Below are 16,588 nucleotides of genomic sequence, written 5' to 3'. Positions count from 1 at the left end.
CCTTTGGCCTTGACCCTCGAAAAAAATTAACTAATTACTTATAATTAAAATGTACGCTAGCTTTGTTTCAAATTCATTTGGCTGTACTTTTGAGAAATGACACATAAAAACAAGTACCCTCCTTCCAACCATAAGGTGAAGGGCAGTGCAATGGAATCTGCGGGGGAGCGTAGATATTTAAAATTTGAAAAATACTCATTAGGACGTTTAATCAGCCTGGTGAAGTAAGCCTTCCCACAGGTGAATACGTTTAAAACTTCCGCTGATACCAGTCTCTGAACAATCTGCGCTGAAGACTATAAAACTGTTACGCATGTTCGTTGTTACTCAACTAAATTACGGTTGTTTATTTTACTTGTAAGTTAACCGATAAGAAAATACTTCTTACTTCGTATATTAGAAGGCGTGCTTATACAATGAAACAGATTCACGTTTCTTGCGAACTCGTACGAGTCTAAAACGTCAAGTGTCAATTTTAAATCTGTGGAAAGGAAAATTAGGAAATTATATTAATATTCAAGTTAAAACTTATAAAGTTTATCAAGAAAAAAAATAGAACATCATCCATGCTTTCGTTCTCGACACGTTACATGTTTTTTGTTGTTTTTTTATCGCCACCATATTGTATGCCTTTTAGTTGGCTTCTACTTTCTACGTATTTGAAAGCTCGCAAAACGAAACCGAAAAAAAAAGAAGACATAAATGGCATTATAAGTTAGTATTCAAAATAAGCATATACTAAAAACACCATAATTTATTTGTTATTCTTATCATTCCGCCTCATTGAAGCAATGTTTTAAAGACGATATGTTCTTTGACCAGATAATGCCTTCAAAATGAAAATTAAGAGAGTTTGCGGTGTCTTACAGGTTTAACGATTCCCTGTTCCATGTTTCTACTGAGGGCTATCTGTGCTAGCCGTCCCTAATTTAGTGAAGACTAGAGGGAAGGCAGCTTCATCACCACCCACCGCCAACTCTTGGGCTACTCTTTACCAACGAATGTGGAATTAACTCACAGTATAACGCCCCAGGTGGGAGGGTACGGTAACTCGATCGGATTACCCTGTTGCCATTCCAATGAAAGACGATTAAGAGTTTCTCTGCAACAACTCTAATATGTAGTGGGACGTGTTCTCGATGTCGATCATTTGTTTTAATCCGTATTCGAGTAATAGTAAACACACATCCGAATTTAATTTTCATACTCTTTCTCTCTCTCTCTGACACACACAGACACACGCAGCATTTTGCTTTTCATGGACGAAGATGGACAAGGATGCATCTCGAACACGCCTACCGAAAGCACGCGTGATCCCCTATGATGAACAGTCGTGTCGTAGACATAAAATACTTCGTTGTTTTATGATGCACGATGATTAATTAGTGACGTAAATAACAGAGAATTGAAAGTCACTATAATTGCATTGTATAAAAACGTCTTTAGAAAAATAGGCTTGCGGCTGGGAGGTGTGGCGTTCTCTTGTAATCCAGCTACTTGGAGGCCGGAGTTGGTGGACGGTTTGAGGTTGGGAGTTCTGCTGTATACTGACCTATGTCGATCGGGCGTCCGCACTAAGCTCGGCGTCAATATGGTAACCTATGGGGAGCCTAAGGTGACCAGGTTGATTAATGAAGAGCGAATCGGCCCAGGGCGGAAACGCAGCAGGCAAAAGTTCCCGCGTCGTGCAGTAGTGGGATCGCGCCTGTGAATAGGCAGTATGGAGTAGCCCATCCGATATAGTCGGACTCAATTCCTTTTTACGTTTCTTGCCATTCGAAATTATAAAAGCACGACGCCTTTCTTTCACTTTATTCACACACACGTCCTCCCTCACAAACTGGAAAAGTTTCAATCACCTCAGTGTGTAAATTTAGCTGACATTTGCTCGCATCGCCATCTACACGTACAGAAAATACATGATGCACTTTCCTAATTCAACAAAGCACTCTTCAACTTTTATTCTTAACTATCTGAGATCGTGCAGCCATCATAACTTTTTTCTTTATTATGTGAAAAAGCGAATGCAAGTAATGAAAAATGATTATTCATGTAAGACGAACATAAATGTTCTTGTATTTCTTTACACCCGTTTTTAGTGAAGCTCAAAGATACCCAATGAACCATATTTGATATGCTCATGTCATGTATCTAAACCCCTGATTTTACTATTGTAATCGTGTAGATTTACTTTTGTGCTACTAAGGTTTTAGAAACCGCACCTCCCACAGTATATTAAAATGTAGAATGTCTCAATATCTTCCCCCGATACGAAAAAGAAATTAGTTTTTAACATAAAGTTATTTTTGAAGGACCTATATATTGTATGGGCTAAATAAAAAACTCATTTGTAACAAAAAATAGCAGTTCGACATATCAAGGGTTGCGGGTTCGAATCCTTGTCACACCAAATATTCTCGCACTTTTTGCCGCGGGGGCGTTATATGTGCGGTGAATCCCATTATCCGTTGGTAAAAGTGTAGCCCAAGTGCTGGCGGGGTGTGCTGATTACTGGCTGCCTTCCCTCTATCCTTATAATGCTATGTTTAAGATAGCTAATGCAGATTGCCTTCGTGTAGCTTTAATCGATATTGAAAAAACAAACAAAGGAAGTATAGTAAATATTGGTTGTAGTCTTTTTCCCTTTATATAATAAGCATTAAAGGTGCAATAAAGATACATAAAGGAATACTGAAAAGAGAGACATTGTTTTTGAGATACCTAACAATAGTAGTTGGTTACATAGTTCATTTTAATGCTAAAGAATAATAAACATCGGTACTTATTCCGAAATTATATGTAAAATTAGATGGGGTATCTAAATCCCATGGCCTTCCTCATAGCTTACATAGTTCATTCAATGCTGAGGAATAAAAGCATTGGTAGTTTTTCCAAAATTATATATGAAATCATGGAGGGTGAAACCTCCTTACCTTTGTCGTGTCATTCTGTTTCGAGGTTTCAAGTTTAGTACCAATTTGTCAAGAAATTGGTAGCACATAAATAATACACACATATATATGCCACCCTCTAGTACAGTGGTAAGTCTACTGATTGATAACACTAAAATCAGAAGCTCGATTCTCCTTGGTGGGTTCAGCATATAGTGCGATATAGCTTTAATATAAGAAACACACACACACACACACACATATATATATATATATATACACTCAAACATATTGACGTTTATTTATAGAAATTGCTACACAGCACCACCTTAGTTTCTGTACACCACTCACGATCAGTTGTATGCATTAAGAGAGATTAAGAAAACCAGTTTACTGATCACACTTAAAGAATTAAAAATATTTTGTACTACGATACTTCTAAACGTTTTAAGATCTACTAAATATTACGTATATATGTGGCGCATGATTTTAAATAAATGCTTCTTAACATTATGCATAATTATAGACAATTGTTGGGTATACAAGACTGTGTAGTATAGGCATTATTATTTAATTTATTTTGTGAATAAATATTTGATGATTGTTGAGTTTTCATAACAAGAGAATTAAAAGCAATTCCTTTAAAGGAGATGTGTGTGTTTATGTTTTCTTATAGAAAGCCACAACAAGCTATCTGCTGAGTCCACCGAGAGTAATTGAACCCTTAATTTCAGCATTTTAAGTCTGTAGACTTACTGCTATATCAGCGGTGGACTTAAAGGAGATAGTTGTGACAAATTTGGTTACATAACTTGTTAAGAATCATACATTGTGTTTGCAATTCATTGTTGTAGAGGCTATAGAGATTCTTGAGGCCTCAGTCAGTGCTGTATCAAGACGATCTTAAGGCCTGGACATGTTCTGTTCCTAGGTCCTACCAACCACATAAGTCAAACCAAAGATTAACTTTTAAGGAAAATTTTCATGGACCCATAGTTTTCGTAGGCCTTTAAATTTTCGTAGGTCCTAGGCACTGTGCCTATTGTGTCTAATAAGCGATCCAGCTCTGGCCTCAGTGATAAACTCAAAAACAATGGCAACCAAACAAGTGTAGCAGAGGGAAAGTAAAGTCAAGTGAAAGAGAAGTTCAATCAGAGAAAAGTTAGAAAATACGAAGTTAGCTGTCGTGGTAGTGAATAGCCTTTATGGTTGATATTTTAAAGTGAGAATAACAGTTTCATAGAGATAAGGAGAATAATTTGTTTTGTGAAAGTGTGTCTGAACAAATTGAATCCGTCATTGCGGACTTTGCCTCATGGGTTAGCGCAGTTATATCCTGAAATTCCAATAATTGTCTTTTCGTCAGAGTAAGTGACTTATTCACTGGATACTGTTGTGATAAAAAGTGGAGAAAAATAATTCTTTCTGCTACTCAGATTTAAAGCAACTGAATTGGCCCAACTGGACTTTTGACACAAAGAAGAGAACTGTATAGTGTTTAAGATACAACTATGATCTCCACGATATAAATATTTTTTGTACATTTATTGAATTTGTTTTTTAAACAAATTATCTTAAAACAAGTGGAGTTGGTGCTGTTGTTTATTGTTCACCAATAATCCTTGCCTTACACCGATACATATTTACCTAAAGTTCTGACAATATTTAAGTATTTATTTAAATTAGCAAATCGTGTCTTGCGAACTGAAATATGGTACATTTAGTTTCTATATGATGTGTTTTGTTCAGGTCTCGGTTTCATATCTCGATTTACTTGTGTGTAAGTAAAATATTTACGTCAATATTGTGCAAGCAGCATTGTATTTACAGTATCATAAGCGCCTTTAATGACATTGTGGTCTAGTACATTTGTTGTGTTGAAGTTTGTAGACATATAAAAGGAAGGAGCGATTACATTTAACATGTAAAGGTTTCATAAACAAAGAAAGAAAGAAACTAATAAACGTGAGGTCAAATTAAACTGTTTTGGAATCTTATACAAAATCAATAATGAATTCAAATTCTTTTATACTCTTAACTTTAATGTTCTATTAAATATAACAGAAAACAAGACTGTAACAAGCATCTTTACTATTGGCCAGTTAGGAAAACGCAGGTTTCGAAATCGATGTTAGGCCTCACAAAATTCGTTACAATTTCTACTCTCTAATTACCTGTTGAGACAGCGAAATGGTTTTACATTTTCGTGAAGCTACTCAAACTGTGTCGAATGCTGTATATTTCATTTGAAACGTGAGTGCTGAAAAGATATTAAATAATTCCTGACATGTTCTGAGTTTATATAATCGGACGTCATAATGATTTTTGCACATCAAAAAAAAAAAGAGTTTATTGAAACGACAAGTTACAGTACATAACCTTTTAAACAACCAAGAATATACATATGCAAATACACTTAAACGTATGTATCGCTATAAAGTTTTCATAAGAAAGACATAGAAGAAAGATATTGATACTAACAGTTATAATAAGTCAAAATCTACGGCTGTTTGTTTCACAGTTTTATTTACTTCTAAATTTTTTTTAATGACATATACACAAAGTGATTATTTTATTATTGATTAGTACAGTTATAGTGATGACGTAATTTGTCTTAATGACGTTGATCACACGGACAAGGACAGCTAGTTAATATTGTTAACAATATGTATGTGAAAGGCAGAATTAAACCAGAAGTACCTGAAAGTGAGGCGTAACCAAAAACAGAGAGAAAAGAAAAATAAATTAGGTTATTGAAGGAATTAACACTTTGACACTTATTTCTTTTGTTTATTTTATTACTTTTACAAGACCAAATATTACAAAGGTAATAAAAGTTTGAAAATTTTGTTTGTTGTTAAGAAAAAAAGCTACACAATTGGCTATCTGCGCTGTGCCCATCACGGGTATCGAAACCTAGTTTTTAGCGTCACAAGCCTTCAGATTTACTGCTAAGTCATTGAGCAACAGTTTGAAAAGAAGCAAAGTTGTTTTTAAAATTTAATCAGTAAGTTTATATTATTTAGTTTACAACTATTAATGTTGTTAAACAGTACACACATTAAAACCACATAAGTACCTATAGAACCAGCCTTCAGTAACTCAATGGTAGGTTTGAGGGCTTATAATTTTAAACTTGGAGATCCATTCCTGCGCTGAACAACTATTTGAACAACTTTGTGCTTAAACAAACAAAAAATTAAAAAATGTGAATAATTTATTTTACATTACTCTGATGGCCTTACAATTGTTTATTTACGTGGTTTGTTGAATTACTTGTTGCTGTACTTGTTTGTTGAAATACGAAAGTTTTTCTGCGACTACTGTCACAACTTTTGAAATGATTAACTAGAAGAAAGGCAGGTATTCAATGACGCCCACCGCCAACTCTTGTCAGAAAAAATAGTGGAATCTTACCGAAATTCTCAAAATGCATCCACGGAAACAAATTCAGAGCCCTTCTTGTTTTGACAAAATTTGACGTAAAACCATAAAACCATAAAAATATAGTATAACTGGAAAAATTACCAATTATTATTAAACTATTACATTTTTATAAATTAGCAGTACGTATTTATACTAAATGATATTAAATTAATAAACGAATGGCTGTTATTAAATATACTGATTTAAACTTTAAATATAAAAGAGATTTGAAAGTTCAACCAACAGTGTCTGTTTATCTTTAAATGTTTGTTTTTTGTTTTTTTGTTTTTGTTACAAAATAAGTTGTACCCTTTATCAGTTATTAATGGCGGATTTAATTCAGTTTCACACCAGGGCGGGAAAAGCTTTTTTTTTTTTTAGCAGACGACGAAGTTCTCATGTTTGTGCACGCGTTCATTGTTGTAGGACAAAGTAGTAGTTGTCACTTTAAAATTCAAAACTATCATTAAGATAACGCATAGAGTGTCAAGTTATTTTGAATAACTCGAAATGTGAATTTATACACCTACCTTACAGAATTACAGTTTTACTTTTGTAGTTAACAACTTAAGGTAATGTTTTGATCACAGTTATTTTTAACCTTCTGTGCATATAAATAAACTATGCCTATACTGCTGTAGGAAGCTTCAACATAATGGTGTGTTAATTATAGCTTGAATATAAGAACTTATGTCGAAGAAGTTGGTAAATATTTGTGCTTTAGCTCATATGTAATAGAAAACGAGGATTGAATATATATCAGGTAGGCAGTGCTGGGAAATTATTTTAGAGGTGGCGCTCAGAAATTGCGTATTTATTTTGTATCGAATCCTAAATATAAATTATTAAGATATTAAATTATAAAACACGTTTACAAATCGCGGGAAGAGGGAAGAGATGGAATGGTAGAGAAGGAACTATAGAATAGCGAACTAAGATAAATGTGTCTAAATGCCTTCATACACTAATTTTGAATAAACAAATTTTAGTTGAATTTGAAATACGATTACAACATACCCTCACGCTCGTGGATTAGAAGTGTAAGGATATTCTTCGTTCGTTTAAAACGTTTTTACGTTACGAGGAATCGTGCATATTATTGCGTGGCATCGCGTGACTCTTTCTGATGAGCCCTCCGTTCCAAGGAATTTGGAACCGGTAATTAAACCCTACAATTCGATAAAGCGAATCGGAAACCGGAACAGCTGTTTGCGAATTGAGCTCGCAAACGCCCCTTTGCATAAAGAACAAACTCGTGCAAATATGTTTGCAATTACAACTATCCTTAGAAAGTTGGTCTAGACAACAACGTACTCACTAATGCCTCAGTGAACTGAATGCGCTTAATTCACGTATGTAAATAATTTAGAACATACTTATCTCATGCAAAACGTTCTATGTATGTATATCCAGGGGTGAAAGTCTCAAAAATAAAGTAAGGGTACTAAACTTTGAGAACTGGACCTGTTTTTGAAACAGAAAAACAAAATATACACGTGAACATAAACGAAAACAACAAACCAGCTCAAATAAGTCCCGGTACTAGTACCGCCTTGAAACGTAAGTTCCGGTAGTTAAGAGTTTTTGTTCCACGTGTGTGTGTGTGTGTGTGTGTGTGTGTGTGTGTGTATATATATAATGTTTGTTATCGTTTAGAGGGAAAACAAATTTTCTTACTTGACAAGAAAATAATACAACACATAAAGCAAGAAAACATAGTATCATAATTTCTAAGACTGTTAGGTAAGAATCAACTAAATAAAACCCATACGTTTTATCATTTATTTATATTAAAGCTGTCTTCTTCGTTAATTAGTTAGACTCTTGAAGTGTGCCACATCTTTCACATGTTTAATATTTGTATTAATGCACCATGACGAATTTCTTAAAACATAACATGTCCGAACTGTTATTATTATTTTAATTATTTTGTGTTCTATTGTCTTAAACGAAATTTGTTTGTTTTATATTTTGCACAAAGGTACCCGCGGATAATCCATTTTAGTTGTCCTTAATTTACAAGTGACGTGCTGGAGGGTATACCATTCTCCCCCAGCTTTTGGGCTACTCTTTACCAACGAAAAATAGGATTGACCATCACATTATATAGCCCCCACTACTAGAAGGACGATAATGTTCAGTAATGAGATTCGAACCCACACATTGAGAGTCGCGCGCCCCCTAACCATCAGACCATGCAAGGCCCATGAGAGAAAATAATAATTATATAAACACATAATTTAAGACCTTAATTTTCATCACAATAGTGTGTAAAAGTACTAAATGTTTGCAGAAAACAGCTACGTGGGTCACATCCCATACCACACCACCACGTTACAATGTACAATTACAGTTTTATTACTAGGGGATGCTCCAATCGTAAAAATACTTTTAAATCAAACTAAACTCCCATCACTGTTAATATAGTTTTTAATATAAATATTCGATGTTTATTGAACACAAAACCATCGGTTCAAACAAAATAATTGTGTTTATAGTTTGGCGAAAATATACGTTTTATCAAGACGTTTTTCGAAGGCAGTGCATTTAAAAACACGTTTCCTATCCTTTTTAACTGTTGTGCTACACAGGTCGGTTAGTTGAAGGTAAATCTACGAAGTGCTACGCAATTTCCATCATGCCGATTCAGTTGGCTAATATTTAAGTTTTACTAGATACGTCATAAAAAAAAACTGTTTTCTTTTCTTTGTGAAAATTAATGATTGATATATATTTATATATTAGTCGAGAAAACATCCGTTTTCGAAGTAATTTTCTCCTGCAAAAACGATGAAAATATTCGATCAAATACAGTTGATAATGACAGGCCCACCACTCGGAAGGTAAAAACTAAAAACTGCTCGTAAATTGTTACACTTTCAGTAAAATCTAAATAAAATTACTTTCTTGAGGGTTGGGGGGTTAACAAGTTTTCTTTGTGTTAAAAATTTTATTTAATAAACATAAAAACTGAAGTGTTATCATCAGAAAAAAGGCTATCTTGTCAAAGAGTGAAAAGGATGTATCAAAAAAAGAAAATTTAATCCAGAAAGATAGAAGAAAATAGGAGAGCTATCAATGAAAAGAGACTTCATTTAGCAAGAGAGTAAATAGGAGAGCTATTGAAGAAAGGACACTTGATTCAGTAAGAGAGTAAATAGGAGAGCTATTGATGAAAGTATACTTGATTGAACGAACAAGTGAGGACTACTTTTCGCTGTTGCAGTATGTGTGTTTTTCTTGTAGCAAAGCCACATCTATCTGCTGAGTCTACCGAGGGGAATCGAACCCCTGATTTTAGCGTTGTAAATCCGTAGACTTACCGCTGTACTAGCGGGGGGCACTGTTGCAGTTAAAGTGTTTGTTTGAACTGAAGCAAAATAATGATTTTACACGTGTTCAGAATTGTTCACGCATTTTTTTTTCGAAATCTTTCACTAACCCCCTTGCGAAATTTATTGATGTACAGAGTTGATATTTCAAAGAAATGTTTTTCTTTCGTAATCATTTTTGACAGTTTTAACATAGCCTAAAAAAGTTAACTTTTTGTATCAAAGTGCTGTGTATATCAGTTGTCATTCTTCCATGTTTATTTCTCTTTTCTTGCTACTTTTATAACAATTTGATTATTATATGAAAAAATGATGAAAACTGGAATTTAAGGGTTTATTGATTCATATAAACCAGTGAAAGAAATTACTTTTAGATACACACAACTTAAAAACAAAAAACTCGCGTGCGAGCAGCTTTAAAACTGAACGTGCATTCTTTTCTTCTTGATAAATAAATTGCAACATAAGTAATTTATAACTTTGATACTATATTCTAAGACCTTATACAACTCATGTTAACACAGTACCATGAAAGACTCGAATCTCTGTGGAAAAACTACTCTGTCCATACTTCATTTTAAAAATAAGGCAAACAATGTAATGATACTAAATATTAAATAAATGTTCAAATAGATATATTTATTTCGGATAATATTAGGTTTGGATTATTTCAACATTAAGTAGCCACAATGTGATAACAAATGTGAAGTTATAGCATTGTGTTACAGTCGTGTAAATTCCAAACCGCTATGTCAGATCTAGTTAGAATACTTATTTGAAAAGGTCCAGCATGGTCAGGTGGTTAAGGCATTTGACTCGTAATCCGAGGGTCGTAAGTTCGAATCCCCGTCACACCAAACACGCTTGCCCTTTCAACCGTGGGGACGTTATTAATGTTATGATAAATCCCACTATTCGTTGGTAAAAGATTAGCCCAATTGTTTACGGTGGATGGTGATGACTAGCTGCCATTCCTCTAGTCTTACACTGCTAAATTAGAGACAGCTTGCACAGATAGCCCTCGTGAAGCTTTGCGCGAAATTAAAAGAAAACCAAACTAAGTACCACAAAACATATAAACAGGATCTGCTAAACCTTGACCTTCTATGGTAGAAGTTCCCCCCCTCGGGTCAGCAGTAAATCTCCGAACTTATCACGATGAAACCAGAATTCGATTCCCAGTGGTAGAAAGTCTTTGAAGGTTTGAGTAAAAAACGAACAAGCAAGAGACAGTAGCTTATTCATTTAATTTAGGCTTTATAGCAGGTTGTGCGCTGCTAACTAAATTTATTTTTGAACTGCACTTTCCAAGTGGCACAGCGACATCTTCGCGAACTCCCACTGCTAGAAAACGGGTTTTGATCCCCATGGTGGGCAAAGCACAGATAACTCATTGTGTAGCTTTGTGCTCATTTATGAACAAGCAAATAAACTTTGAACTCTATATATATTAGAGGGGGATGGAGGAAGGTGAACACGACAGGTTCGTTTGGTTTGTTTTGAATTTCGCACAAAGCTACTCGAGGGCTATCTGCGCTAGTCGTCCCTAATTTAGCAGGGTAAGACAGACCAGAGGGATGGCAGCTAATCATTACCACTCACTGCCAACTCTTGGGCTACTCTTTTACCAACGAATAGTGGGATTAACGGTAACATTATAACGCCCCCATGGGGATTCGAACCCGTGATCCTCAGATTACGATCAAGTGCCTTAACCACCTGAAACTAACGCAACAGAAAACTTGTTATTTTATGGGGTTTTCGCATTCTGGACACCAAAATTCTCCTTATTTCATCAGATCTAACAGCACTTCCATTCGTTTTAATTTAATCCGGGCAGACTGATCCAGGAAAGATCTTTCTATAGACGTTTCTTCATCGAATCAAATCTAATTTTCGTGAACACCCAATTATAGAGCCATTGTGAACAGTGCTGAGGCTCCGTCCGTCTAACTTTACCTTTATCTAGAATCAATTCTTTCCGACAATGCGGGAAAAGAATATACGAGGCAATTTCCTATTTGCAATCTTAGCATCCTCCAATTATTAACACTGAAAAAGAAAAGCAGCTGGTAATTTTTTGGGCAGTTTGGGAACGAAATTGGAGTAATTGGAAGATGTACATTTCAGTTTGGTGTTTGGATCTTGTTTGTTGGCGAGAGATAACAAAAGAGAGGAAAAACCGACGTAAAGGCGAATTTGAAACATGGAATACAACTGCCTCTAGAATTACCAAATGTATGTAAACATGAGGCTAGAAAAGATGGGTTCCTTTTTATACGAGAGTAGATCTAAAACTTTCAAAAGATTCTTACGTGTTTCAGCATAAGAATCCTTGTGTACAATAAAGCATGATTTTTCACTCCCTCTACATTTAATGAAGTTGGTGATGGCTAAGCGCTTTGAAAATTATGTGCATGACGTAATTCTTCTCAGTAGACATGCGTAGTGGTATACCATTCAATAAAGCTAATTTAATAGTTGATTATTTTTTTTCTACATGATGCTGGTGTTTAAAAGACAATAATGCTAATTACAATACCCATATCATCTTCGTAAATTACTGCTTCTACTGCAATAAACTGTAACAATATAAGCTTAATAAATTATAAAATTATTATTTTTCCTTAGCTTTAAACATAAAGAACAGCCACCTAGTGTTTTTAATCCGAAGGACTCGTCTCATTCTCAAAATTATTGTGTTGGATCAATTCCTGGCATCATTTCACTTGATTTAGTTACATTGGATGTAATCTTTCCATCTGATGGGTCAGTGGATAATGCTTCTGATATAACTTCCATGTCTGATTGGTTGGTAGATAGTATTTCTGATGGACATTCTATTTGTGTTACTTCAAAAAGAAAACCTGACCGACTGGTCGCATAGTCACTTCTAAACCGACCCAACATCTCGTTGTTCGGGAAATCCATCTCAACTATAAATACAAGAAAATCACAACAAAATTATTTTCTGATCTAATGTTGTAAAAGTGTCATCTTGTTCACCTATTATGATATCAATTATACAAAACATTTTATTTTGTTTAAGATTTTATAAACAAAGCAATAATCTTATTTTCTGACCTAAGGCCTGCGAAAAGACATCTTGTTATCCTAAGCTAACGAAGACTATACCTTGACCAAGGTTTAGTGTAAAACCACAATAAAATCTTCTTATAAATTAACATGTATTTTAAGGTATGACTCAAAATCTAAATTTCGAACATTTTGAGGTAATTTTTTTTTATCTAATCTTGGCACGGAAGTTGTTTTTTTGTTATTTGAAATAATGTTTTTTTTATAACCTTTAATTACAAGTTGTAAAGTGTGTGACCTTACTGAGTAACTTACTAATTAACGTACTGGTTACTGTAGCCCATTATTTAAGCTTACAACTAATACATAACATTAAATAATACATAATAAACCGAAATCAAAATGGAAGAATATATACTAACACATGTTTATTTCAAATAATATCGTCGACAGTCCGATCAAACTGATATTAAATTTTGAAATCAGAAACTTTTATACGCCATGTAAAAACAGTCGCATTAGAACAATTTGACACATGATCTAAGTGTCTGTATTTTAAAAAAAAAAAACGTATATTGTCCATTAAGACTGGCGTTACTCGAGGTCCTAAGTTATGTCCAGTCGTGTTCTAACAGTTCTTGAGTGATATATTCATTTATATATAAAATGATAACAGATTCAGAAACACACATTCTGGGTTAATGTAAGAGTCTTTCCACTTTGTTACACTGTGTAGTGTTGGAAAAAATTAAAAAAAGCGTAACTTTGGCTTTCCAATACTTGACGTTTCCATTTTCTACTAACAAGCATCGGAAAGATGGCGCCATCATTCAAGCTACTGTTGTCGCAGTTTAGCTATATTACACTTTTTTTTTTTTACAAAATATTAAAAATTTAAGAATAACTTCTTTAAAAAATTACTATACACAGTTTTTAATGTTTATTTCGAATATTTGCATAGGGGTCTCGGCCTACGTCACTATTCGTAAGAGAAGGATTTGACAAGGCAAACTTTAAGATGAGAAAACAATTTTGTACTCTAACGAATTTTTATTTAAACTTTATATTTTTGCCATTCTCTGGAATGATCTGTTAATTATGCGCATTCTACTCAACTGAATTTTATGTTTCAAAATTTGATGCACTTTTGTATTTTCCTGTTCTTATTTTAAACTCTTGTCCACGTTATGGAGCATATTTCATATCGCAAGATTACATCTTATTTAAGAAATCAAACAAAGGTTGTGCTCGAAATTTTTTGTTTAGAATAATCACATGTTTCCACTTTAATTTTAATTTTAGCCAATGAAGTCGTATATCGGCATTCAATTATACAGAACTTTATATTAAAGAAAGCCAGTAGATGACGCTACATAACTATTACATATCTTAAGTACTGTTTGTAACCAAACACAAAGCTACACAATAGACCATTCGTGCTCTGCCAATCACGGGTATCGAAACCCAGTTTCTAGTGTGGTAAGTCCTCAGACATTCCATTTTATTACTGGGAAACTGTTTGCTGTTAAACAGAAAGATACACATGTTCTGTTTGTGCTGTGCATACCATGGATATCTGAAATTAGTTTTTTTTAGCGTCGTAAGCTACTAGGGGCCTACACCTTAAGAAATGAGACCTTTGAAAACGACTTCCTTGTGAGGAAACATCGAGTCGTAACGTTTCGATATTGTATTGGTTTTTAAATCTTTCACTTTAATTTCTCCTGCTTAGTGACTAAAGTGACTACGGAAATTACAATAAAGAAAACGCTTTAAAAGTAATGAAACAAAGAACAACACTCTAATATTCCTAATATTTTTACACTTATTAAAAACCACAAAAGTTGTAATTCATATGAAAAAAAAGATCTCGAATTTCGAAGATCCAAAAAGTGGAATGTAATCTTAATAAAAATCATGACGTAATGTTGATTTAATTATCGAAATATTTAATAACATTTTTGTGCAGAGCTATTCCTTGCTCATACTATTTTAAGAAGAGCAAAAAAAAAATTGAACATAAGACGTATCAAAAAGCAATTAATATTATTCGAAAAGATAAGAATCCCATCAAAACAAGTTAAACAAAGATATAGCCTTAATTAAATTCCCCTCGTGCTTAAAACAAGCAACTTGACTGTACACGAAATATTGCAGTATATATTTGTTTAAGTGTTTGTTTTTTTAAAAAACTATCGAGTTTAAACTTTATCAAACAGAAAATAAAAAAAACGTCTTTATATTCTTTATCTGAGTTGTACGACTCAATTTGATATTTTTCGAAGTAATGTTTTATTGGATAACATTCAGTGCATTTAGTAAGGTTTTTTTTTTTTTTAACCTTTGAATATCGACGATGTAAACTGAAACAGTTCATCCAATACTACTATCCTATTCCACCTCGGTTAAGTTTAAGATTGAAGTTACTCGAGTTAAACATACATTTGAATTTCCTGTGTATGTCAACCGTTGGAAGGAATTTCCGTATACTCGACAGTTCTTTAAGTAAAAATATTGAACTTTTCCTAGACTGATAGGTAGGTTTGATTTACATATGTAACCACTATAAGTCCTGGTGTAGGGGCGAGAAGGGCATGGTCTTCTTTTGGTTAGCACACCGAATTGTGAACCCAAGGCTCCATAGTTTTCTTTTGGTTAGCACACCGGATTGTGAACCCGAGGCTCCATAGTTTGTGTTTCGTTACTGCAAAACGTTCCTTTATGCTACAAAGCCATGGGTGTTTGTATACGAGTATCTTAAGATTTGGCGGCCGGTGCTGTTGGTTAAGTGCCTTCCCTTTAGCCTATCGGCTCAAAAGTCGGGACTGTGGCGCTTATAGCCCTCATGCAGCTTCGCGGATATCCGAAAAAACAGTCAAACTTCATCTTTCGTTAAAATCCAACAACATAAAACTTAGATTGCATCTTATGCGATTTCATTCTACGTCGCGTTTAGAAAAACACACAAAACCGAACAGACCGAAACGTTACAGTTAGTGCAGTTAGAGTTTCATACGAGCAGCTAACAAAAGCAGAACATACAACAGAATAAAACGAATAAGGGAACCATTGGCTTGGTCTAAGCATTGAGTGAAGCTAATAACATTCAAGTCGACTCCCAGAGAAACGTGTTATGGAAATCGTTCTCTTATTCTACGGTAAACTCTCCCTTCCAGTAACACATTGGTATATCTGAGGACTTACAACGCTAAAAACCGGTTTTCGACACCAGTGGTGAACAGAGCACTGGTAGCCCATTGTGTATCTTTGTGCGTAACAACAAACATCATCTAATGTTCGTTTGTTTTTAATTTTGCGCAAAGCTACACGAGGGCTATATGTGCAACATCATCTGTGGTTAACTCCTAAATGAAGTCCAGCGCCTAAAGTATTCACATATAAGCATGGGGGCGAGAACCCTATTGTATGATAAGCAACTTTGTGTTAACAATCATGTATGCCGCTACTCAGTACAAATGCGCACACGCATCTCCTTTCCATTATTTAAAAATGATTTATAATTTAAACGCGTAAAAATAAATTCAAAACAAACTACAACGGTTTTATATTAAATATTTCTAATTTGGTGCAAAAACAGTCATGCTGATAGCCACTACTGAATCTAGAATAATTTGAAAGTGCTGAGGAATGATTATTTAACCTTGTCTTCGTTAATTGTATTAATCAATCAATTCAGTTATTGTGTAAGTTTTTAAACTGATAATAACTAAACACATGCCTTTCAAAATCAATACGTGTAGCTTTTATTATCTTCTACCAAACTACGTGAACACTTATTTTGTTTATGTGTTTGCTTAGTGTAAAACACGTGCAAAGAATTATATCGCTACTCACTTGAATTATAATGGTGTAAACCTTTTCCGAGTGTGAACACCCTAGCTG

At 34.2% G+C, this 16,588-nt stretch overlaps 1 protein-coding gene across 1 annotated transcript in view; it reads right to left on the bottom strand.

Moving 5' to 3' along the window:
- Positions 1 to 6,628: 6,628 nt before the first annotated feature.
- Positions 6,629 to 16,588, bottom strand: part of LOC143247281 (embryonic protein UVS.2-like) — a 48,607-nt gene continuing 38,647 nt past the window's right edge. Inside the window, exon 3 of the mRNA XM_076495053.1 lies at positions 6,629 to 12,585. Within this exon, the coding sequence (XP_076351168.1) occupies positions 12,344 to 12,585 (242 nt within the window). The 3' untranslated portion in view covers positions 6,629 to 12,343. The remainder of the gene's footprint in view (positions 12,586 to 16,588) is intronic.

This window comes from Tachypleus tridentatus, chromosome 3, assembly GCF_004210375.1.
Source record: "Tachypleus tridentatus isolate NWPU-2018 chromosome 3, ASM421037v1, whole genome shotgun sequence".
Classification (NCBI taxonomy): Eukaryota; Metazoa; Arthropoda; class Merostomata; order Xiphosura; family Limulidae; genus Tachypleus; species Tachypleus tridentatus.
This window is presented reverse-complemented; position numbering and strand designations above follow the sequence as displayed.